We start from the raw sequence: 25,833 nt of genomic DNA on the forward strand, positions 1-25,833 counted from the left end.
AGAGGCCCCACAAATGGTCAAGCACTCTAGACGGTCATATGCTCAGCGAGCCAGGACTTCTGCACCCTCCACTTAGGAGCGGTACTGCCCAACACTAGGACCGCCGGAGTTCTGGTTACAGACACTCCCCGTCCTCTAGACACAGGAAGATCCTCCTCAAATGACCTATGTACAGCTTAGGCCCCTGACCTGGCGCTCCCTTAAGGAACCCTCCAGGCCCTGAGATAGGGTTTCAGGCCAACGTGGGACACACCGTCCCACACTCACTCCGCCTCCACTGAGACAGGGCGTGAGCCCCTACACCCCTACCATACTACTGGGACCAAGCTGGGTTACACATGAACCTCTTCCCCTTTACAGGATCATCAGATACACAAGCCACTCCTTTTGGAACCACTCCCTAATGCCTCTGCAAGACATCTAGCACACCGCCAGACATCCACCTTCCTGTCCAGTGCCTCTGCAGGACCTCCTGCACACCACCAGAGGTACACCTCTCATGCAAGCTCTTTAACAAAAAGAAAACTCACACCAACTCCTCCAGTTCAGCACATCACTCATTCGCACACTCCCCCCCCTCGGACTGGTAAGGCAGTTTCCACCACCCCTGATCACTCAACCTGACCACACGTGACACAGGTACCAAACTCTGGGAGCGGGGAATGGGAATTAACACACTGGACACATTAAAGCTGCCACCACTGGATCCTACCACACTGGGGAATCCAGACACACACACTACACTCAGGGAACAACCACCCTCCTGAGCTAGTCATTTCTCCTCACACTCCCTCTCTTCCATCTACCCACACAGGGACAGGATTTGGGATTGGACATTGGACCCAGCAAGGGATTCCTAAGCTATGGGAACCTCCCCCTCTACTGGCGTCCCGCCCTGTCAATTTCTCTCATCTGCCACTAAACATAAAGCGCAGAAACACATTTGAAAATGACACTCGAGGAAAAAAATCAAAAACAATAATCCCAAACATGTGACTATCTGAAAAAAACAATTGCAGAGTTTTGTAATGTAGCCAGTTGTCGCTATGGCACTGCGCAAACACAAGTCCAAAATCCGCACCGCTGACCAACAATGTTAGAACTGGCTATTTCTGGTAGGCTAAGGCTGACGCCAAAGCCAGGCAGAAACCACCATTCTAGTCAGGGCAAGGAAGTCACACGCCAAGATAACCTCTGCTCACCCCCTTGGTAGCTTGGCTCAAGCAGTAAGGCTAAACTCGGAGGCAATGTGTAAAGCATTTGCGCCAGCGCACAACAGCAACAACATACTAGGCACACCACAAAAGAGACTCCACACAAGGTTATTATAAAAATAACTTTTGTATTGTAAAACCACATCAGATAAAATCACACATATACATAGTGCCAACTGGCACGGGCAATATTCACAGGGATTATGTACACAAGACAGGGCCACAAGGGCCACTGTCATAGTCAGATATAGCACTTCTAGAATAAGAAATAATAAAACATAAAATGGTAATCACAAAGATAACAACCAGTAACCTCTGGTAACAGGAACCAGGACCTTACTAGGACCACCTGTACTAAGAAAGAAGAACCACCTAAGTATCACACAGCATTAGGGGTCTAAGAAAGAATACATTACTCATGATGCAATAAACCTACATTCAGAGGAGTAGAAAAGACAACCACCTAAGTATCACTCAGCATTTAGGGGTCTAGGAAAAGGACACATTACCCATGATGCAATAACCTACATTCAGAGGAGTAAGAATAGAGCACATGATGCAATAAACTACATTCAGGGGTGCAGCGCAAGAAGACACATGATGACTAACCATTCAGAGGTGCAGCGCATGGAAAGGAAGACACATGATGCAGTAACACATTCAGAGGTGTTAAGAATAGGGCACATGATGCAATAAAATACATTCAGGGGTGCAGCGCAAGAAGACACATGATGACTAAACATTCAGAGGTGCAGCGCATGGAAAGGAAGACACATAATGCATAAACATTCAGAGGTGCCTAATAAGTCAATAGCGCAAAAACTCACACAAGCAATAACTATTTAAAAGCATAGAAATCACCTTGCGCCTACACTACATAAGCCACTACCTGTGGCAGTCCCTAGGCCAACCGGCCTTGTTGGGGCAAGGATGCCCTGGGTCCAAAGTCAGGGCGCGCTGCCATGCAGCGCCAGTCCAAAGTACAAAAGCCTAAACGTGGCAGTTGCCCACAAAGTGCTGGGCAACTGTGTACATCACAGAAAGGCCTAAACGTGGCAGGTGCCCACAAAGTGCTGGGCACCTGGAGAACAAAAGAACTGCGCCAGGGCCCTCACTGGCCCTTAGGAGCAAACTGCGCCCAGGCTGGAGCCACACAGGCTCTAAAACACATACACTGTGTACGTTGGAGCCACACAGGCTCTGGCCAACACTGGTCAAACGTTGGAGCCACACAGGCTCTTAAAAACACATATGGCCCCTCTGAGCCACACAGGCTCTCTCAAAGCGTTGGGGCGACCCACTGCCAAACGGGGCCGCCCTGACTCTCCATTCACTTCATGGAATGCCCCCAGCGCCTCTCAGGGCGCGAAATACACACAAATGGGGCGGGGAGCCTCTCCGGGCTCCGTGCACGTTGGGGCGACCCACTGCCAACCGGGGCCGCCCATGAAGCCTTCATGACTTCCTTCTAACACTGTGCGTAACGTTGGGGCGGCCCACTGCCATCTGGGGCCGCCCTTGAAGCCTTCGAGGCTTCTCTGCATCGAGCGCGAGCTCGCGCTACTGCGGGGGAGGGGCGGACACCGACAACGTGTCCCGGCGCCCCTCCCCTGCTCTGCCCCACTCACCGGCCGTCTCCACGCAACGGGGAGCCTCGCGCCCCCTCCGCTCCCATCCTCAGGCCGCTCCTCTCGTGGCAGGGCTCCCTCCGCTCACGGGAGCCCTGTCAGCCGGCCGCCATCACTCTTCTCCTCTCTCCCGGGCCCGGCGGTGATCACGGCCATCTTGCAAACACGCCCGGGAGCCAGCCAATGACAGCGCGGCTCCCGGGACCAGCCCCTGGGAGATGCCGAGCCGTCAGCCAATCAGGGCGCGGCCTCGGCGATGACGCGGCGGCGCTGGGCCAATCCCAGCGCGGCGTTACTGGAGGGGCTCGTCTCGCTGGGCCAATAGGAGCGCGGCGGCTTCGATCTTCGCTACCGCAGCTCCTGGTCCTCGTCCTGGCCCCGGGCAGCGGTAATCACGGCGTGGGCAGCCAAAGTCGGACAAAATCAACAATAAGCGAGGTGGGCACTCGCCAGGGCGGCCAAAGCGCTCCTCAGCGCTATAATCCCAATAAAGCTCTCTACAGCGCCAGAAAACAGGCAGAGCGCTCCCAGGCGCTCCGGGGGAAGCACAGCGCTTCCTGCAGGCAAATGCAGCTCCTCCATGCTGCAACAAGGTCCCAGAGATTCCAAGGGGGCAAGCAAAGTCCCCCCCTCAGCCCAGCAAGGCAGAGGGGTCCCCCAGGAGTCCAGGAAAGTCCATCAGATGCCCAGGGGCTGGGCAGAGCCAGGGTTTCCCCTGAGCTCAAGCAGCAGCAGCCCCTGGCAGATTCAAGTTGAAAACAAGAACATTTTGGAAGGGGATACAACCCCTTTTTATACAGTGCAAAACCTTTGAAGTTCTTTGAAGTCCTTTGAAGCAGGCAGTGTGAGAACCAGCTGGACTGGTTTAGAGGGAAGTCCCCTTCAGTATCAGGGACAGAGGTGTCAGTCGCCCAGCGGGAGGTGGAGCCAGCTTTGTAGTTACACAGGAACAGCCCTTCACTATCAGGTGCCATCTCCTCCCACTTCCCTGGCAGCAGATGCTGCCTTTCATCCATGGGCTGACTTCAGACAACCTCCTGGGCTCTCCAGCCCCTGTCATCCTCAAACCAGACAGTCAATCCACAAGCAGGCCCATGCACTCTGGGCCAGGCTCACCAGCCAATCACACGCTAGCACCAACTTGCACAAATATGCCAACTTCCAAAAGTAGGACTTCTAGACTAGACACAGCCATGTCGCATACATCATTTTGCGGCATTCATTCTCACGAGTTCTCTCATACCAAACTCGCCCCTGCACTCCCCACGCATCAGGAACTACCATGGGCATACACATTCCCCATTCATTCCTATGGGAGGGCAGGTCACTCACCATTCATCCACAGAGAGCTCAAGCACTTTACACTGTACCACAGTGAAAAAGTGCGCAGAGGCCTAAAATCACCAATACCAGGTTCCATAAATAGGCTAGGAAAACGCAAAAAGTCTAGGGGTGAACCTGCCTAATGGGCCGGGTCCAACACTATATAAGGGGTTCATTCAGGCGAAGATATCTGAATTAAGTTCTGGTGGTTCGCAAATGTCTCCTCTGAACTTGTTCTAGGCCCCCCAGACTTTTTCCCACTTTTGCGGGCAGCCACAGTGTATAAAGACTGCCTTCTCTGCCACCATTGCCTCATCCATATCTTTGCACCACTTGCGGAGCGTAGGTAACGTTCCCGACCCCCACAACATAGTAATATTCTGTTTCGACATCATCATGCCAAGCATAGCCCAATCCTGTTCCTGATGGTTAAGGTCATTCGCTTCCGACACATTCAAAAGGCAACGTCTCGGCTCCGGGAGGACCGAGATTTCCAGTGCTTGGGATATGGTGCGCATTACTTTAACCCAATAAGCCGCAATGCGGGGGCAGTCCCAAATAGTGTGGTAAAATGTACCCTCATCTCCACAGCAGCGTAGACAGTATTTATGTTCCGCTGCCCCCATGACATGAAGAGTTGTCCTGGTGTAGTATGTGCGGTGTACCACCTTGAGTTGGCCAATAGGAGCCTGGACGGGATCGCCGCCTCACAGAGCGAGGATATGGCTTCCTGCCACTCTGAATCATCAAAGTCACCCACCTCCCGAGACCAGGTCTGTCTCAATCTGTATGTAGGGTCCAGCAAATTATTGACCAGTTTGCGGTACGTTAAGGAGGTCGCTTTTTCTGTCATGTGCTCCGTTAGGAGCCTATCCTCTAACGGATTAGATTCCTGTAGTGCAGTGCCCGGTGGTATGGCTGTCCGTAGCACGTGACGGATTTGCAAATACCGGAATTTTTCTGTCTGCGCCATGCCAAATTGTGTGTGAAGGTGTTGAAAGTCCACCGCCGCCCCATTTTTCCAAAGGCCTCCCACTACTGAGAGGCCAATATTATCCCAGTTTTGAAAGTCTTTACTCCTGCGGAGGATACCCAACCGCTGGTAGTCCCACGGCGGCGTCATCTGCGTGATTGACCCTGCACATTTCAGTCGTACATTAGCCTGGTACCAAATGTTTACTGTGTGCTCGGTAGGTCCAAGCAGCCCGGGGGTTTTCGGCGTCGATAGAGATTAGCCATCAGACCTCTTTCTTCCAGATTCTGCCTGTCTGCCTGATATGCCGGCTCGTCCTGTGGGGCGTGTAACCAATGAGTTATCAATTTAAGGTGCGCTGCCCAATAGTACAGGTGCAAATTCGGAAGTGCTATTCCTCCATCGTACCAACTACGTACGAGCTTGTCCTGTGCAATCCGTGCCGGTTTGTTTCCCCACAGCAGCCTGGTAACCTCCACCACAATAGCCTTAAAATAGGATTGTGGGACCAGGAATGGAGTATTTGAGGACATAGAGGAAGCGCGGCACTGCCATCATCTTATAGAGCGCTGCTCGTCCCAGCATCGTTAGGGGGAGGTTACGCCACACCGTTACATCACGTATGAAGCGGTCCAATTGGGGCTTTAGATTTTTGGCATATAACTCAGAGGGATCAGGCGTTGCATAAATACCCAGATACTTAAAAGCATCAGTAGTGACACGCAGTGGGCAGTCTGCCGGTAGCCATGGGGGCGGACCAACCAGAACGAAGAGGACCGACTTGGACCAGTTTATTCTGTAGCCAGACACCCTACCAAACTTGTCACACACATTCAACAATTCCAGGATGGATTTTCTTGGGGAGGTGAGATATAAAAGTATGTCGTCGGCATACAGGGATATACGATCTTCCCAGGTGTCAGTCCACTGAAGGCCTCTGATACCCATCTAAGCCATGCTGCGAGCGGCTTTAGTGTCAGCGCAAACAACAGGGGGGATAACGGGCATCCCTGCCGAGTGCCTCGTGCCAATGGGAAATCCCTGGAGATATGTCCATTGACCACCAAATGCGCCAACGGATTGTTGTAGAGTAAGCGGATCCAAGCACAGAACTTAGGTCCAAATCCCAAGTGTTGTAACGTAGCAAACAGAAACGGCCATTCCACCGTATAGAACGCCAAACTGGCGTCAAGGGAGAGGATAACCACAGGTTCATGAATAAGGGACCGGCGAGCCAGTACCGCCTGGAGTCGCCTTAGATTAAGAGCCGTACTGTAGTGGGGCAGGAATCCTGACTGGTCGGGACCTATCAGGGACGTAAGATGTGGAGTCAGTCGTATTGCCAGTAGTTTGGCTAGAATCTTTGGTTCGGCGTTGATTAGGGAGATCGGACGGTAGAAGCCGCACTCCGTGGGTGGTGTGCCCGGCTTGTGGATTGCCACAATCGTGGCCAACCGCTGGTCACGGGGTAGTTCACCCACTTTGAGACTATCGTGGAACATGCTCAACAGGAAGGGAGCCGTCACCTGAGCGGTACGTTTATATAGTTCGACTGGAAAGCCGTTGGGGCCCACAGCCTTACCGGATGACAGGGAGCCAATGGCCATCTCTACCTCCTCAAGTGTGAGGTCAGCCTCCAATAGCAACGCCGCCTCTGGTGTAAGCCGTGGCATGGCGAGATCCTTTATATAGCAAAGCGCTTCTTCAACTGTGAACGCAGTAGAGGAGCAATATACCATTTCAAAATTGTCAGCCAGTGCGTCCACTGCACTGTCCCTTTTGCGTGCAGTGGCAACGATGATGAGTCTGCTACCACATTGCCTCTGATGTATGCTGTGTCTTTGGAGGTATGTTTGTACTTTTTCTCCACCCTGGGTATCCTTATTTTGGCTGCAGAGGGTTCCCTAAGGCTTTGCGTCCCTGATTCAGGACACTGGGTATCACTGGGTATCACTGGTTCTTCGTGTGTGCTAGTAGGAAGAGGTCCAGGACAAAACAAGACTGTAGTGTCATGGTGGAGAGGGGGGAATCCTAAAACATTCACATTATCACACGCAGAGTCACTGTGACAATAGATAGACAACACTGTGCCACATCTAATTTGCAACCTGTTTAATATGAAAGGTCCAAGCAACCAAATATGAGGCCAGAAGGCAGTGAGTAAGAAATGCATTACTTACCTGTAACTGCAGTTATCCAGTATTGGTGTCTTTCATAGATTCACATGCCTGAATCTTCCCCGTCGTCGAGATGGGAGTCCCCGGTACATAAAGATAGTAATGTCCTATTAGACATATAGAGAAATAGGCCTAAGGGCTCACCTTAGAAACATATCCTTGTCCTTTTGTAGTAAGGACCAAACTCTAAAGAAGAGCCAATCAGCTATCACCTCCCTCTAGAACCCTCCTGGAAGGAGCCTCAGTCCCTCAGATTTTCAGAAGCACTGTGCTAAACAAGTACATCACTGAGAGAATTAGATGAGTCCTTCCAGGGGAGGCGGGAGGGTTGCATGTGAATCTATGAAAGACACCAGTACTGGATAACTGCAGTTACAGGTAAGTAACGCATTTCTTATCCAGTATTAGGGGTGTCTTTCATAGATTCACATGCCTGAATCAGATTAGCAAGCAATGATAAGCACATTTCGGATGGTATAGAATATACAAGTCATCAGATAATAACATATCAAGTGACCAATTGTCTTCTCAATATAAAATTTCAGACAGCGTTTAAGGTCCAGCGAATGTAACGTTCTTTCTGCTGCGGTCTGAGGATTTGGAAAGAAAGAGCGCAAGACAACAGGCTCACTGAGATGGAAGTCCGATGGGACTTTTGGTACAAATTTTGGATTTGTTCATAATATTACCCTGTCTTGCCTGAATTGGAGACAGGGCTCCTGAATTGAGAAAGCTTGGAGCTCACTTACTCGTCTTGCTGAAGTAAGTGCAAGAAGGAGTGCTGTCTTCCAAGAGAGGTATTTCAGATCAGCCATGTGTACCGGTTCGAAGGTATGCTTCATGTGCTGATTAAGGAAAGTGTTAAGTTGCCAGGTAGGTGGTAAAGTCTTCACGGGTGGAAAAGTCCTGAAGAGACCTTTAAGAAACTGTTTGATCAATCTGTAAGACCAGAGAGAAGGACCTGTAGTAGATCTCCTGTAACGGGATATGGCCGCCAAGTGGACCTTGATGGAAGCATGAGCAAGGCCTGAGTTTGCTAGATGGAGAAGGTAAGGCAGTATTTGTTCTGGAGAAGAAGAAAATGGATGCATCTTCTGAGTCTTACACCAAATACAAAACCTCTTCCGTTTCAAAGAATATGTTTTGTTGGTACTATCTGCTTTTGCCCGAGCCAGAAAGGCTCTACAATCTGGCGGAATATCTAAATTCTGGTATTCCTTGAACTCAGGAGCCAAGAGGATAATCGGAGTGATGCCAGATTCGGATGCTGGACTTGCCTGTTGCTCATCGCGAGGATGGATGGAAACTGCTTCAATCGCATTGGTGGTTCTAGAGACAGACGGTGGAGTTCGGTGAACCAATGTTGGTGTGGCCAGGTTGGGGCTATCAGAATGAGTGTACAGGGTTTCGCTTTCAATTCCCTGAGGGCTATGGCAATCATTGGAAATGGTGGAAAGGCGTACTAAAAAGACGTTGCACCATGCGATTTCCGAAAGATCCCTTTTTTGGGATGCCAGCTTGCAGAGTGTTGGCATTTGGCGTTGTCTTTTGTGGCGAATAGGTCAATCAGAGGAGTACCTCATTGAGAGAATACTTGGTTGAGGGTCTCTTGATCCAGCCCCACTCGTGAGATGTTGTGTGTTGTCTGCTTAGTGAATCGGCTAGAACGTTGTCCGTGCCAGGGACATATTCTGCCCGAAGTGAGATATAGTGCAAGATTGACCAGTTCCAGATTTTCTGTAATTCGCGAGAGAGTGTTAGAGAGCAAGTCCCTCCTTGTTTGTTGAGATAGTGCATCGTCGTGGTATTGTCGGTACGTACGAGCACTAGTGAGTTCTTGATTCTTGGGAGAAAGGTTTGAAGGGGGAGGAAGATCGCCCGCAGTTCGAGGAGATTTATAGGAAGCCCTTTTTCGGAGGGGGCCACTAGTCGCTTATCTGCAGTTCTTGGAGGAAAGCTCCCCAGCCTCCCAGAGAGGCGTCCGTTGTGAAGACATGAGGCGAAGCCGGAAGTAAGAAGGGCAAGCCTTGAGAAAGATTTCGAATAGACATCCACCATTGCAGAGCCTTGACAATTTGAGGAGTCATCTTTATGGGATCGTCGAATGACCCTGTGCATTGAACCCATTGCGCTGAGAGTGCCTCTTGGAGAGGGCGTATCTTTAGGCGGCAGTGAGGAACCAGTAGGATGCATGATAACATTATTCCGAGTAGGGACTTGAAAAGGCGAACCGTTAAGGTTCTCTTTGAGGCTACAAGAAGAGAAAGAAGGTAGAAGGACTGATTTTTCCCGATTGAGTGTAAGTCCTAAACGATTGAAAAGTTGCAAACAAGCGTTGGAAGATCTGGACGCATCTTCTAGGGATGGAGCTTTGATCAGCCAGTCGTCCAGATATGGAAAAACTTGATGGTGCTGCTGTCTGAGATATGCAGCCACTGGAGAGAGGCATTTTGTAAAAATGCGAGGTGCAGACTTGAGTCCGAAAGGAAGGACACAAAACTGGAAGTGTCTGCCCGCTACTGCAAATCTTAATTCTTTTGTGATTTTTGTGAATTGGGATGTGAAAATAAGCATCCTGAAGATCCAGGGATACCATGTAATCTTCCATATCTAGGAGTTGTAAGACCTCCTGAATCGTTACCATACGAAACAACTGCTTTTTTAGGAATTTGTTGAGGGCTCTGAGGTCTAAAATCGGCCTCCACTTCTTTTCCTTCTTCTGAATTAGGAAGAAGCGGGAATAAAATCCTTTCCCTCATTGGGACAGAGGGACTTTTTCTATTGCCCCTTTCTGGAGCATAAGAGAGACCTCTCGGAGAAGCAGACGCAGATTTTTGTGAAGAATAGGTCGGGGAGGTATGTGAAGAAACTCCAATGAATGGCCGAATTGAACTATTTGTAGAACCCAACGGTCCGTGGTAATTTTCTTCCAATTTTCTAGGAAATGGGAAATTCTTCTTCCAATCTTTGAGGGCACAGAGGAATTGGAGACTGGCCAAAGGGAAAGGTCATAGTCTATGAGCGTTGCCTTTTCGTTGGCCTTTACCCCGAAAGGATGTTTTGACATACGAAGATTGTTGGTGCTGCTGTTGGCGCCGTTGAAACTGTTGTTATTGTTATTGTTGTTATTGTTATTTTTGATTTGTAGCGCGCTCAATCACCTACAGGCCTCTAAGCGCTCGGGAATCGATGGTAAACAACAACTTTGACAGTACAGAGGGCATCCACTAGCCTAAGTGGCTCACAGGGCTCTCCTGAACAACAACGTTTTCAGCCCCTTTCTGAAACGTAGGAGGTTTCCTTCCTTGCGTAGTGGCTCAGGTAGTGTGTTCCATAGATGCGGAACCAGCACCGAAAAGGCTCTTCCGCCCTTGGTGGCGAGTTTGTACCGTGGCCGATGTTGCTGCCCCGAAGAGTATGATGACCAATATTGATAATCCCCCTTGTAAGAGGACTGTCCTCTCCCTCTTGAGCCGCGAAAGGACGGACTTTTGTATTGGAGAGTTTCCAACGCTCTGGCTGTGTCCTTTTTTATACTCTGCAACGCCTCATCGATATGAGGTCCAAATAGAAATTGGCCATCATAAGGCATATCCAAGATTTTCATTTGAATCTTGGGACGAAAGGAAGTTGCCTTACAGCCAACCTTGCCCTCTCAATACAGCTGCCCCAGCAACTTGGCGAAATCCAGTTGTTGCGATATCCATCGCGCAGTCTATTATTTCTGACGCTGAACATTCCACTTCGACTAATATTTTCTTCGCCTCTTCCTTCGATTCCTCAGGCAAGGTCGTTCGATAAGGGGCTAGGTCTGCTCATAACTGTCTGTTGTAACGTCCCAAAAGCGCTAACGCATTGGATGCCTTTACTGTCAAAGCAGACATTGTTGAGAAACGTTTCCCAATATTGTCCAGCCTTCGGCCTTCTTTATCTGGCGGAGTTGACAACGGGGCAGAAGAATTTTTGGACTTCTTTTGAGCTGCGTGTGTAATCACCGAGTCCGGCTTGGGAAGTCCTATTAAACAAGCTGGGGCAGTATTAGGGGCTCTATACTTCTTGCCTAAGCTAGGAACTACAGGAAGTACAGGGGATGGGTTCTGCATCACTTTAACACCTTGTCCCCACAGGTATTCTATAATAGGTATCGATTTCACAGATTTTTTGAAAGGCTCCTTAAAATCTAATAAGAAGCATTCCTGCTGGAGAGAGACCATGGGGATTTGAAAACTTTGAGCTGCCCTCTCAATGAGATTATGGAACCCTCCAATGTCTCCGGGTGGCGAGTCCGCTTGTGCCTGTACTGGAGAGGCAGGGCAGGGAATGACATGGGCATCCCATTCATCGTGGTTAGATTGAAGCTCTCCATCTTCATGCTGGTCTTCTTCCTAGTGTTCATCGGTAGACGGAGGATGTGATAAGTTGACTGGATCCGGCTGTAAATTTATAGGTGGAGCCGTGGTCTTGGTGAGAGAGATACTGCTGAGGGTTGTGGTGCAGGTGACTGTGGAAACTTCTGTTTGTAATCTGTTATGAGGTATTGTAAGTCCGAGACTAAAGAGGCTGGAAGGCAAACCATTGGTGGAGGAGGTGGATGATATTCTTCCTCCTGCTCCTCATCTTCATCCGAACTTTCCTGATATTTCACATTAAGCTCAGATAGGCTTGTCGCAGTTTGGAATATGTTCCCTTCATCTGAATCCTCCTCCTCAAGGAGACATGCTGGAGGCAGCGATTGGACTCTACTTGGTGATGTTAAATCCGGCATTAGCGTCTTTTTTGTGATCCTGAGATGCACATATGTGCTCTTCAAACTTGGATCCATCGTAGTCGACGAGCCCGTCGCCGGAGTGGTAGTCGACGACGAGGCGTCGACAGATGTTGTAGTCGTTGGTGTTATCGTCGATGGTGCCGATTGATACTGGTGTCGCTGGAGATCTCGACGGCGTCCTCGTCGACGGTGCTCACGTCGACGGAGTCTTCGTCGACGATGATGTCTTCGTTGTCGAGCTCGTCGACGAGTCAGTTGTCGGCGAGCGCAGCGTTGACGACTGCTTCGTCGTCGACGAAGTCTTCTTGATGCTTATCGTCGACGACATAGTCTTACCTGCCGTCGACAATGGGGTCGTAGTCGTCGGCGAGGTCAGTGACGATGTTGCCATCGACATTGAGACAGTAGTCGTCAACATAGTGACATACTGTACTGAAGAAAAAGCTTTCTTCGTCGTTGACGACATCGTCGTCGACGGAGTCTAAGTCGCCTTCTTGAAGGTGGGAACTTCCTGAGAGGATACCTTTGATGAAACCACCTTAGAGTGGACCTCTGAAGACTTTTTCAGTGTCTTCTTTTGAGGAGGCTGTGTGGAAGGGCCAGGAGAAGTCACTCTTGGTCTCTTCTGAGAAGATTTGTAAGAAACTGAAGAGCCTTCACTTTCTTCAGAAGATTCCAGCTGGTCCCTATCTTTCAATCTCTGAAGTCAGATTAGGAGACATCCCTCACGATCTTTGAGGGTTTTAGAGAAGAAGGTACGACATTCCTTGCAATCCTTGGAAGAATGATCTTGATACAGGCAATATAGACAGTCTTTATGTTGGTCATCTATATGCAGCCTTTTCTTCCCACAGGAACCACAGGGCCTAAAGAGACCCTTTTTTGGCGTCTCAGCCATGAAGATATTTTTAACTCTAGTCCAGAAAACATAAATAGTACCAGAGAACACTGGAAACCCAGTTGAGAAGAGAAAACTGAGCGGAGCTCAGAGGAGACTCCCTTAGCATGACGAGCGGTAGAAAATCTGAGGGACTGAGGCTCCTTCCAGGAGGGTTCTAGAGGGAGGTGATAGCTGATTGGCTCTTCTCTAGAGTTTGGTCCTTTCTACAAAAGGACAAGGATATGTTACTAAGGTGAGGCCCTTAGGCCTATTGCTCTATCTGTCTTAAAGGACATTACTATCTTTAAGTACCGGGGACTCCCATCTCGACGACGGGGAATGATTCAGGCATGTGAATCTATGAACGACACCCCTAATACTGGATAATCTGCGGTTACAGTGTATGTCCTTGTTCTGCTGAAAGATTCCTCAACTTCTAAATCAATATCAAAGCAATACCTGCAAATGAAGGTGGTTCTGAAGAAGACACCAGGAAACCCTGCAGGAACGAGCAGGCAAAATGACTTTCTTCTGGACATGAGAATCGATAAAATATTGCCTAGTTAAGTTGTAGCTGGATGAACATAAAGCAACCTGGCAGATGCCCAAAATTGGGCTAGGGCTATAATGGTGGCTTTAGCTCTGGTGGAATGACTCTTGGCTAATAAGGAGCCCAGTAGGCTCCTTATTAGCCAAGTGTAGATATTTAAGCACACAGTTTGCCAAGAATGCGGATGAATTGTTTGGTGATAGACAGAAACCACTGCAGATTCCAACCAAAAGGGAACTTAACTCCATGGCTGCTATGCGTTTTCCCCATCTGTGCTGGAATTTGTTGTTTTACATTGTTTCATGACGAGCTGGGCTCGTCATGAGTGTACGAGGAGGCTACACCATGACGAGCCCAGCTCGTCATGAGTGTGGAAGGGGTTAAGTGAACAATTTATATAACTCATTGCAAAATAGGGAAGTACAAAGGAATTAACAGACATTTTGAAATATACTATGAAACTGAGATGGCGTATCACCAGCAAAATAAAGGCATAATTATTTATAACTGGAATCTGTAAATAAAATAGCTAATATTTGAGCTGAGATCTGCTACATTAATATAAACATATTTTTGTGGTACCTGGTCTGTTGCTATCAAAGTGAATTGTTTCCAGGCTGTCTTCATCTTCATCACTATCAACATTCAGAAGGCCAATGCCCGTTTCTGGATCTGCTTCTTCCTGACTCACATTTGCCTCCTGATTTGCACTAATACGCAGGGCCTCCAGTCTATGATGTATTGCTGTATACAAGCGCCCCGCATCCTTTGGACTAGCCTATCGGAAAGATACATGTAATGTAGAGAGAAAGTATATAAAGTACGTTTGAAAAACAATAGATATGAACATTTTACTTTGGGTACCAGATCCAACTAATTAGCTTGAATATATTTTAATTGCATTTCATCAATAATAAAAACATGAAATCATAGGAAATGTTGTCCTACCCACCCTCCCCTAAGACTCCCCTTAACTTATTAATTACAAGTTACATGAAAACAAATTTATTACAATTTCAGGTAAAACCAAGAGGCAGCTTTTGTGCTTCAGCTTCAATCATCCTTTCTTAGTTATGTAATAAAGGTACAAGTGGGAATCTTCTAGAATGTGTAGGGCTTTCAGCGGTCGTGGACATATTTCATTACAAGACCGGAGCCTACCATTATGCAACAACCTTTATTGCTGCCCAACATGCAGCGCTTTAACCCTTTCTGTGCTCATGACGAGCTGAGCTCGTCATGAGGCACAGTGCTCCCGTGCTCATGACGAGCTGAGCTCGTCATGACCACACCCGTTTCTATTATGGTCCAGCACATCAGGCAAATATCTCAAGCAGCCAAGGTGTTAAAGAACATTACTACATCATAAACCATAGGATGTTTAGAACATATAAGCATTCAGTGCACATAGTCTTCATACTCTTTTATTGGCTGCTCCTTAACAGATAAGGACCTTCCTTACATTTTATGTGATTTATTCAGCTTTGACTTTTTTGCAGATTCACACACTAGTGCATAGATCGCCATCTGGTGGTGGGCCCGGATGATTACACTTTGTTGTTCTGGAAGAGTATTTGTATGGTAGATGACTCCTCCTGTGGAGAATAGTGCGCATGGGCATCGACTTGCCGCACAGCGGAAAAATAACCGCAGCAGCGATGTGGTTAAGATATTTCTGATACAGATAAAGGTAGCCGAGCGTGTGTGAATCTGCAGCCCTACATGCCAAGAACAGATGCATACTGGTAAGTAGCATTTTCCGTTCGAGGCATATGGGCTACAGATCACACACTAGTGCATTGATTGCATAGCAGTTCTCTCCTTTAGCGGCGAGTATCTGCTGCAGTGGTTTGGAATAGTGTTTTGAGTACAGCCTGGCCCACACTAGCTTGTTGTTTTGCTTGCACATCTACACAGTAGTGCTTTGTGAATGTATGCGGTGTAGACCATGTAGCTGCCTTGCAGATATCATCTAAGGGAATATTGCCTAAAAATGTCATAGATGCCCCTAGTTTATATGTGGAATGAGCCCTAGGGGGAATGGATAGAGTAAGTTTTGCTTTCTGGTAGCAAATTTGAATGCATTTAGCAATCCATCTTGCAATCCCAGTTTGAGATTAGATTACCTTTATGTGGAGGAGAAAAGGACACAAAGGAAAATGCTACTTACCAGTATGCATCTGTTCTTGGCATATAGAGCTGCAGAGTTACACACTGCATAGATCACCACCAAGTGTTGGGCCCGGATGTTTGCAGTTTGTTTTTGTCCTGAAAAGTTCTTTGGAAGTCACGAGATAGGGGACTCCTCCTTTGGACCACATTGCGCATGGGCATCGGCTCCATCCTCAGAGCTTTGCAAGAAAAGGAAGGATGTCCATGTAAGCTGTATCTAATTAAGATAATACTGGAACAGATAAGGGTAGCCGGGAAAGCAGGTGGGCGTGTGTAACTCTGCAGCTCTACATGCCAAGAACAGATGCATACTGGTAAGTATCATTGTCCGTTCAAGGCATATGAGCAGAAGATTACACACTGTGCGTATAGCAGTACCAACTCTTAGCTGCGACCACCCCTATCCGTTACACTTGATTGAAATAGTGTTTTGGGAACAGCCTGGCCCACATTAGCTTGTTGTTTAGTTTGCACATCTACACAATAGTGTTATGTGAATGTGTGCGGTGTAGACCATGTAGCTGCTTTGCAGATGTCATCTAAGGGAATGGTCCCTAAAAATGCCATGGAAGCCCCATCTTCCTTGTAGAGTGGGCTTTAGGAGGAATAGATAACGTACGTTTAGCTTTGTGATAGCAAATTTGTATGCATTTAACAATCCACCTAGCAAACCCAGATTTTGATATAGGGTTGCCCTTGTGTGGTGGTGAGAAAGACACAAAAAGTTGTTTGGTCTTACGAAAGGGTTGTGTACTCTCAATGTAGTATAACAATGCTCTTTTGACATCTAGGGTATGATGAGCTCTTTCTGCTACTGTTTGTGGCTGCGAGAAGAACACAGGGAGTTCCACAGATTGATTGAGGTGGAAGGGAGAGATGACTTTGGGAAGGAATTTTGGATTGGTACGGAGAACAACTTTATTGTGATGCATTTGCAAGAAAGGTTCTTGAATGGTTAGTGCTTATAGTCCACTAACTCTCCGTAGTGAAGTAATAGCTACTAGGAACGCAACCTTCCATATTAAAAATGGTAGTTGACATTTATGTAAAGGTTCGAAGGGAGGTCCCATGAGCCGTGTGAGAACAATGTTTAAATTCCAAGGTTGAGCTGAGCTGGGTCCTGGTGTCTGATCTCCCCACTGTTCTGGGTTAAAAGGCGTGGAGATAGGTTAAGCTTTTGGTGTAGTACTACAGACCGTGTAGCAGTGTGGTGTACCACGGCTATCTGGCCCACGTTGGAGCAACTAGGATGAGGGTTAGAGAATGCTGCTGTAGTTTGCGTACTACTAGTGGCATGAGTGGTAGAGGCAGAAAAGCCTATGCAAATTTGCCTGACCAATTCATCCATATCGCATTGCCTTTGGACACGGGGTGTGGATATCTGGCAGCGAAGCTTGGGCATTTGCCATTTTTGTGGGTTGCAAAGAGGTCTATCTGAGTTTGTCCCCACATCTGAAAGAATGGTTGAAGCACTTGCGGATGAAGTTCCCACTTGTGGATCTGTTGTGTCTGATGACTTAACAGATCTGCTGTGGTATTTTGTGCTCCTGGAACACGCTGGGCTAAGAGGAATATGTTTTGAGGTATAGCCCACCGCCATATGTTTTGTGCTAGCTGAGAGAGTTGCAGGGAGTGTGTTCCGTCCTGTTTCTGTATGTAATACATGGCTGTCATGTTGTCCGTGCGGACTAAAACAGCTTTGTTTGAGACTTGTTTTTGGAAAGCTTTCAATGCTAGGAATATGGCTAGAAACTCCAGATGATTGATATGTAGTAACCTTTTTTGTGATGTCCACCTGCCTAGCATGGTGTGTTGCAGTAGGTGGGCTCCCCAGCCAGAGAGCGATGCGTCCGCTGTCAAGATGATCTGAGGAGCTGGCTCTAGGAACGGTCGTCTTTTGGAAAGGTTTTTGGTGCTCCACCACTGCAGAGAGCGATGAGTCCGACCGTTCACCAACACTAGGTCTGTTAATTGACCTTGAGCCTGGTTTCATTGGCATGCGAAGCACTCTTGGAGGGGACGCATTTGAAGTCTTGCACTATGAAAATGCAAGGGGCCATCATCCCTATGAGCTGCATGAACACTCGTGCTAGAAGGGAGTGTTGCGGCTGAAACATTGTGAGAAGAGCTTGCATGCTGGCTATCCTTACTGGAGTCGGATAATCTAGCGCTGTCGAGGTGTTTATTGTGGCACTGAGGTATTGTTGTACTTTGGATAGTTGCAGATGGGACTTGGTGTGGTTTATTGTGAACCCTAAGTTGTGAAGCAGTTGGATAGTGGCATGAGTGTGTTCTATACACTGGTTGTAGGAGCTGGCTTTTATGAGCCAGTCGTCCAGGTATGGGAAGACGTGGATGTGCGGTCTTCATAAATGTGCTGCCAATACTGCTAGGCACTTGGTGAATACTCTTGGTGCTGTTGTGACTCCGAATGGAATTGATAGTGCTGCCCGTCAATTACAAATACTTCCTGTGAGCTTTGGGAATGGGAATGTGGAAGTATGAGTCCTTGAGATCTAGAGTAGCAAGAAAGTAGTTTTGCAACAGAAGAGGAAGGACTGGTTGGCGTGTGACCATGTGAAAATGGTCTGACTGTATGTATATGTTTAGAGGTCTGAGGTCTAGAAAAGGCCTTAGAGAGCCGTCCTTCTTTGGAATATGAAAGTATAGGGAGTAGACTCCCTTGTTTTGTTGGTGCAGAGGAACAAGTTCTATTGCACATTTTCCAGGAGATTAATTACTTCTTGCTTTAGCAGAGATAGATGCTCTTGTGACATTGGACGCTGTTTGGGCGGTATGTTTGGGGGGTAGATGTTAGTTCTAGACAGTAACCTGATTGAATAATTTGTCGCACCCACCTGTCTGATGTGATGTTGTCCCAGGCAGGAAGGAATTGTTACAGTCTTCCCCCACAGGAGTGGAATGTTGGGGGGGAAGTGGAGGAAAGTCATTGGGTAGGGGTGGAGGCAGAGCGGGAGTTGATGGTTTTGCCTCTGCCTTTGTTGTTGTTACCCCTATAACCCGTTTTTGGTAGCCCTTAGTGAATGTGGTTTGGCTAGGGGTCTTATAGGAAGTGGAGGGGCTATCGGAGGAGTAGCCTCTTGTGTTTTCTCTATATGATGAGCGACGAAAAGAACGTCTGAGAGCTTGCAACTGCAAGGCTCCCATAGATTTAGCCGTGTCGGTGTCTTTTTTTATTTTCTCTAAAAATACATCGACATTAGGGCCAAATAGGTGTTTCTCATCAAATGGCTGATTGAGGATGGAATTTTGTACTTCAGGTTTGAAACCTGAAATACGTAGCCAGGCATGCCTACACAAAAGGACACTGGTGTTAATTGCCCTTAAGGCAGTATCTGCGGCATCTAGGGCACAACACATGGAAGTATTGGTGTATTTTTGCCTTCCTGTATGAGTTCATTGGCCCTATTTTTATATTTATCTGGTAGATGCTGCATTATGGATTCCAGTTCATCATAATGTGCCCGGTCATATCTTGCCAATAGAACTTGAGTATTGGGAATGCGCCATATGTTAGCTGCCTGTGAGGCTGTTCGTTTGCCGGAGGCGTCAAGGAGTTTAGATTCCTTATCTGATGGGGAGGCCTCACCTGATGTTTGTGAATTGGCACGTTTACGTGCGTTAGAAACTACTAAGGAATCTAGCGGTGCTGGGCCTCTAATGTAAACTGGATCTATAGGGGCAGCTTTGTATTTTTTCTCAATGCCGGGGGTGAGGACTCGAGCCTTGACAGGATCATTAACCCCTTCGATGCGGCCGCGATTCCCCTGGTGTGCTGTAAACAGCACGAACAGGGGCGGGCCGTGACGAACCCCAGCCGTCATCAGCACACGAGCACCGTAGTGCATGACGGCTGGGGTTCGTCATCAGCATGGAAGGGGTTAAATACCTCTGTTGAATGCTTAATGACCCCCTTAAGCATTGGCAAAATGGAAGTGGACCTTTGTGTAGTGTCAAATAAGAAATCTTCCTCCACAGTGTTTGTGTGCAAGTCGACCCCATGGTTATGGGCAGCCCTATGGACTAGTAGGTTAAAACTTATAGTGTCCTCTGGGGGGGAGGGCTGGAGGGATATACATCATCTTGAGGTACATAAGGCACATCAGGGTTGGTATAATCATCCATGGATTAGGTGACTGAAGGGGGCTATTGGTTCCTACTAGGTCATGTGCACCCCACCTGTGTCATCAGAGTCTGTATCTACATCATCATCAGCATTAGGGGATGGTGTAGGAGAATGATGTGGTGGAGGAGAAGGAAGAGTATGGGAAGGTGGTGGAGAAGGGACCCTTAATGGAGAGATTGCAATGTCTCTCTTCTTTGGAGGAGGAGGAGGTGCAGGCGCCTCTAGTGGTCTCTTCTTGGAGCTAAGAGTCAGTTGGCCAGTCTTAGGATCTTTTACAAGAGTCTTTGGAGTAGGATCTGGTGTAAAAAGCTCTTCTGTGGAGGGTAGATGCTTCGGTGTCGAAGTTCTCTGTTCTGGAGGATTTTTCGGCACCGACTCGGTAGCTGGTCTAGGGTCTTTCGGCTTAGAACTGTGACCTTTTAAAATGTCCTTAACAGGAACGTTTTTTTTTTTTGGTTCCGGGGGTTTTTTCGGCCCTGAAGCATGGGAGTCGGGACCTTTAGGCAGATTTTTACTTGGCTCCGAATGCGGTTTTGATGACGGTGAGCCGGTGCCAGTCTTCGGCGCAGAGTGCTTGGGTTTTGAAGCAGCGGTCGGCGTGGATTAGGAAGATGGCTTCTTTTTTAGTGTCGGTATGGGATCGACACCGGGAATAGGCTGACTCGAGCCCGAACCGCCTGAAGGGTTAGTAGGCTTCTTTGCCGGGCCCGAAGGCAGGGCATGGGAAGCAGTCTCTCTGTGTGCACCCGAGCCCGGAGGTGTGGGTGTGACCGAAGCCTTTTTGGAGGGTGTCGAGGAAGGGTCGGGGCAGACGTATGTACTTACGACCTGTTGAGCTGGAGTGATGTCCTCGACGTCGGAGTCTTCGGCATCAGAGGAGCTGGCGCTTTCTTCGGCCCGCTGCGGTTCTGGCACGTCGACGCCCTCTTGAAAGATGTCGTCCGGGATCGAAGCTGACGAGCGAGCCATGGTTCTTCGAGCTCGTCGGTCCCGAATCGTCTTCTTGGAGCGGAAGGAGGCACAAGCGGAACAGTCTTTGGCCTCGTGCTCTGGGGAGAGGCAAAGGTTGCACACCTCATGTAGATAGGTGTGGGGAAACTTCAACCCACATTGAGGACACTTCTGGAATGGCATTCTTTCCATGAGCCAGAGAGTAAGGCCCAGGGAGGCCCTAAGGCTTTCGTTGATGACCAGAATCGAAGACTTCGAAGTCGTGAAGAGTCGCATCGATGGGGACCGCGATCTAAACAATACCGTCAAACTGGGTGAGGATTGCTCGCCAAGGAAAATCGGTTCCAAACCGGAGGTCAGGAAATACATCCGAGCCCGATGGCGGAAAAAAACAATCTAAGGATGGAGCAGACGCCCATGCGCAATGTGGTCCAAAGGAGGAGTCACCAATCTTGTGGCTTCCAAAGAACTTTTCAGGACAAAAACAAACTGCAAACATCCGGGTCCAACACTAGGTGGTGATCTGTGCACAGTGTGCAATCTGCAGCTCATATGCCTCGAACAAGCTGTTTTGTTTTACGAAATGGCTTTGTCCTATCAATGTAGTAGAGGAGAGCTCTTTTGACATCGAATGTATGGAGAGCTCTCTCAGCAACTGTTTGAGGTTGTGAGAAGAATAATGGCAGCTCAATAGACTGATTGAGATGGAATGGTGAAATGACTTTTGGAAGGAATTTTGGATTTGTTCTTAGAACCACTTTGTTGGAGTTGCAAGAAAGGTTCTTGAATTGTTAATGCCTGGATCTTACTTACTCTTCTGAGTGAAGTAATAGCAATTAAAAAAGCAACTTTCCATGAAAGAAATTGTAAATCACACTTATGTAAGGGTTCAAATGGAGGACCCATAAGCCTAGTGAGAACAATGTTTAGATTCCATACAGGGGAGGGTGGTACCCTGGGAGGAATTATTCTTTTGAGGCCTTCCATGAAAGCTTCAATGGCAGGAACGCTAAAAAATGACAGATGCTGTCTATTTTGAAGGTATGCTACTATTGCAGCAAGATGTAACCTGATTGAGTATGCTAAATTAAATTTAGTAGCATATGATGATTTGGAGGGAAACGTCTAGTGGATTAATGTTATTATTGTTGCAATATAGAACAAACCTTTTCCACTTGGCTGCATAGCATGCCCTAGTGTTTGGACGTCTAGCTTCTTTTAGAACATTCATGCAATCAGTAGGGAGATTTAGATAGCAAAATTCTAAGACCTCAGGAGCCAAATTGCTAGGTTGAGCTGCATGGGGTCTGGATGCATGATCTCTCCATGGTTCTGTGTTAGCAGATGTGGAAGGAGTTTTAGTTTGTGATATGGTACCACTGAGAGTTCTATTAGTGTGGTGTACCACGATTGCCTTGCCCACGTTGGTGCAATGAGGATCAATGTGAGGGAGTGTTGCTGTAGCTTGCGCACCACTAACGGAGTGAGTGGGAGAGGCAGAAAAGCATGCGCAAATTTGTCTGACCAACTCATCCATAGTGCATTGCCTTTGGACAATGGGTGTGGATACCTGGCGGCAAAGCTTGGGCATTTGGAGTTGAGGTGTGTGGCGAACAGATATATTTCTGGCTGTCCCCACTGTTGAAAGATAGGTTGAAGAACTTGAGGATGTAGTTCCCACTTGCGAATCTGTTGGCTCTGACGACTTAACAGATCCGCAACCTGATTGTGAACTCCTGGTAGATGTTGTGCTAATAGATCTTTTGAGGAATGGCTCATCTCCATATGCTCTGCGCGAGCCGGGAGAGCTGTAAGGAGTGTGTTCTTCCCTTGTTTTTGGATGTAGTACATGGCTGTCATATTGTCGGTGCGGACTAAAACAGCTTTGTGTGATAGATAATGTGGAAATGACTTTAGAGCTAGCAACTCCAGATGGTTTATGTGGAGTAGCTTTTGCTGTGGTGTCCATTTGCTCTGTACTGTGCCAAATGAGCTCCCCAGCCGGTGAGGGATTCGTCCGTGGTTAGCACTGCTTGTGGAACTGGCTCTATAAACGGCCGTCCTTTTGAAAGGTTTTTGGTGTTCCACCACTGCAGAGAGCGATGGGTCTGGCCGTCCACCACCACCAGGTCTGTTAATTGACCTTGATTCTGGTTCCATTGACTTGCTAAGCACTCTTGCAGGGGGCGCATCTGGAGTATTGCGTGCGGTACTACGAAAATGCAAGACGTCATCATCCCAATTAGTTGCATGAACACTCGAGCTGGTAGGGAGTGTTGCGGTTGGAATTTGTGTATGATAGCTTGCATACCTTGTACTCTTGCTGGATTTGGGGATGCAAGTGCTTTGGAGGTATCTATTGTGGCACCCAGATACTGTTGAGATAGAGATAGTTGGAGATGTGACTTTGTTTTATTTATAGTGAACCCGAGTTTGTGTATCAGTTGAATGGTTTTGTGTGTGCTGCACACACTGGTGGTATGACTTGGCTTTTATTAGCCAATCATGGATGTTTTCCCTTCTTAAGTGTGCAGCTACTACTGCGAGACACTTTGTGAAAACTCGAGGTGCTGTAGTTACTCCGAAGGGGAGGACTTTGAACTGGTGATGCTGACCTTCCAGTACAACCCGAATGTACTTTCTGTGAGCCTGGTGGATGGGAATGTGGAAGTAGGCGTCCTTGATTCTAGGGTAGCAAGAAAGTCAGCTTGTTTTAACAGAGGAAGGACCTGCTGTAATGTGACCATATGGAATTGATCGGACTGTATGTAAAGATTTAGGGGTCTCAGTTCTAGTATAGGTCTGAGGGATCCGTCCTCTTTGGGGATAAGGAAATATAGGGAGTAAACTCCTGTGTTTTGATGGTGTACTGGAACGAATAGTTTCTTACCTGTCGGTGTAGTTTTGCAGCTTGAAGATCTTTCTGGATTCACTATGCTGTGCATATTTCGCGGTCTTGTGGTTGGGTCTGGATTCGTAGTCTTTTCTTTGTTTTTTTTTTTTTTTGTAGCCCTTGTGGGCGTCGGCGTCACAGCTCCTCAGTGCATTTCCGGTGACGTCGGCATGCTTCCTGCGGAAGCTCCCACTCTTGGGCGCCATCTTCGGATTCTTTTTTCCTTGTTTCTCTCGTTTCCGAAGCAATGGCAATGTTGTATTTAAGGTGAGAATTTTTTACCGCTTTGTCCTTAAAGGTCTCTTACTTCTCTCCCTTCTTTCTTTTTCTTCATTTTCTTTTTTTTTTTTTGACCACCTCTTCTCTCTCCAGTCTCATCTTTCTGGCGGAGGTGGGTGGGTTCGCTAGTGAATCCAGAAAGATCTTCAAGCTGCAAAACTACACCTACAGGTAAGAAACTATTCGTTTTGCAGCGTGAATCTTTCTGGATTCACTATGCTGTGCATAGATTTCGTAGCAGTTTCTCACTTCCGTGGTGGCTGGGTGGAAGATGAGCTCTGGTTTCTGAATATATGCTGGAGCACCCTTTGTCCGACTTGTACTTCCTTGTTCATCTGAACATCCATGCAATAGTGCTTCGTGAATGTGTGCACCGAATCCCATGTTGCCGCCAGGCATATGTCTTGTATGGGTGCATTGGCCAGGAAGGCTATTGTAGCCCCCTTCTTCCTAGTGGAGTGAGCGCGTGCCCCCTCTGCCAGTTCTTCTCCTGCCCTTTTGTGGCAGAGCTGGATTGTTTGCTCGATCCATCGTGCAATAGTGTTTTTAGTGACTGCTTTGCCCATGTGACTGTTGGCGAACGACACAAAGAACTGTTTCGTTTTCCTGTGTCCTTTTGTCCTTTTGATGTAATGCATGACCGCCCTTCTGGCGTCCAGGGTATGCAGAGCCCGCTCTGCGCTAGTGGTTGGTTTTTGGAAAAAACTCGGTATCTGAATGGACTGGTTCATGTGGAACCTGGACACCACCTTCGGCATGAAATGTGGGTCGGTCCTCATCACCACCCTGTCATTGTGTATTTGTAAGTAGGGCTCCTGTAGCGTCAATTTCGAGACTCAGGGTCTCTGGTGTTCTTATGGGACGTCGAGTCTCCTACCTTATCAGGTGTCTTCTTGTAATCGGTCTCTACGACCGTGTAGCCGTCGTCTTCTGCGGCAGCATTGTCCTCCTCCTCTGAGGACATCCCCAGCTCGTACAGCGATGGTGTAGGGGATTTTCCTCCGAGGGCGGCGTATGCTACCCTCTGTCTCTTCCTCACTCGGAGGGTCTTCTGGGCGAAGACGGCGCAGGCGTTGCAGTCCTCGCTTCTGTGTTCTACCGGTAGGCAGAGGTTGCAAACCGGGTGCTGGTCTTTCTGTGCGTACTTGTGTCTGTAGTTCGGGCAGAACTTGAACGGCGTGTTGTCCATCCTCGTGCGTTCAGGCCTCACTGAGCGCGTGAACGTCGCCGATCGTCGAAGTTCGAGGTTTTCACCTTCTCTCCTCTTCGTCAGTGTCCTGCGAAGTCTTCTCTGGTCTTCTTCTTCCAATATCTTCTCCAACTTCCAGTCTTTTCAGTACTTTCTCCAAAAATGTCTGGAGCCCAAATGGGAACGATCCAGACCCGACCGCGGAAAAAAGAATCTGAAGATGGCGCCCAAGAGTGGGAGCTTCCGCAGGAAGCATGCCGACGTCACCGGAAATGCACCGAGGAGGTGTGACGCCGACGCCCACAAGGGCTACAAAAAAAAAACAAAAAAAAAAAAACAAAGAAAAGACTACGAATCCGGACCCAACCACAAGACCGCGGAATATGCACAGCATAGTGAATCCAGAAAGATTCACGCTGCAAAACTGGTTCTATTGCGTTTTTGTGCAGTAGAGTGGCAACTTCTTGTTTTAGAAGTGCTCGAGGTTCTTGCGACATGGGACGCTGTCTGGGTGGTATTGTTGGAGGAGTGGAAGTGAGCTCCAGGCAATAACCTAACTGAACTATTTGTCTCACCCACCTGTCTGTTGTGATGGAGTTCCAGACAGGTAGGAACTGTTGTATTCTTCCCCCGACAGGAGTGGAATGATCTGGGGGGAGAGGAGGGAAGTCACTGTTTGGGAGTGGAGG

At 48.0% G+C, this 25,833-nt stretch overlaps 1 protein-coding gene across 1 annotated transcript in view; it reads right to left on the bottom strand.

Moving 5' to 3' along the window:
• Window positions 1-25,833, bottom strand: part of RANBP3L (RAN binding protein 3 like) — a 245,094-nt gene that overhangs the window by 42,719 nt on the left and 176,542 nt on the right. The window contains exon 14 of the mRNA XM_086960541.1: window positions 14,096-14,291. Within this exon, the coding sequence (XP_086816667.1) occupies window positions 14,096-14,291 (196 nt within the window). The remainder of the gene's footprint in view (window positions 1-14,095; window positions 14,292-25,833) is intronic.

This window comes from Lissotriton vulgaris, chromosome 3_1, assembly GCF_964263255.1.
Source record: "Lissotriton vulgaris chromosome 3_1, aLisVul1.2, whole genome shotgun sequence".
NCBI classification, from domain to species: domain Eukaryota; kingdom Metazoa; phylum Chordata; class Amphibia; order Caudata; family Salamandridae; genus Lissotriton; species Lissotriton vulgaris.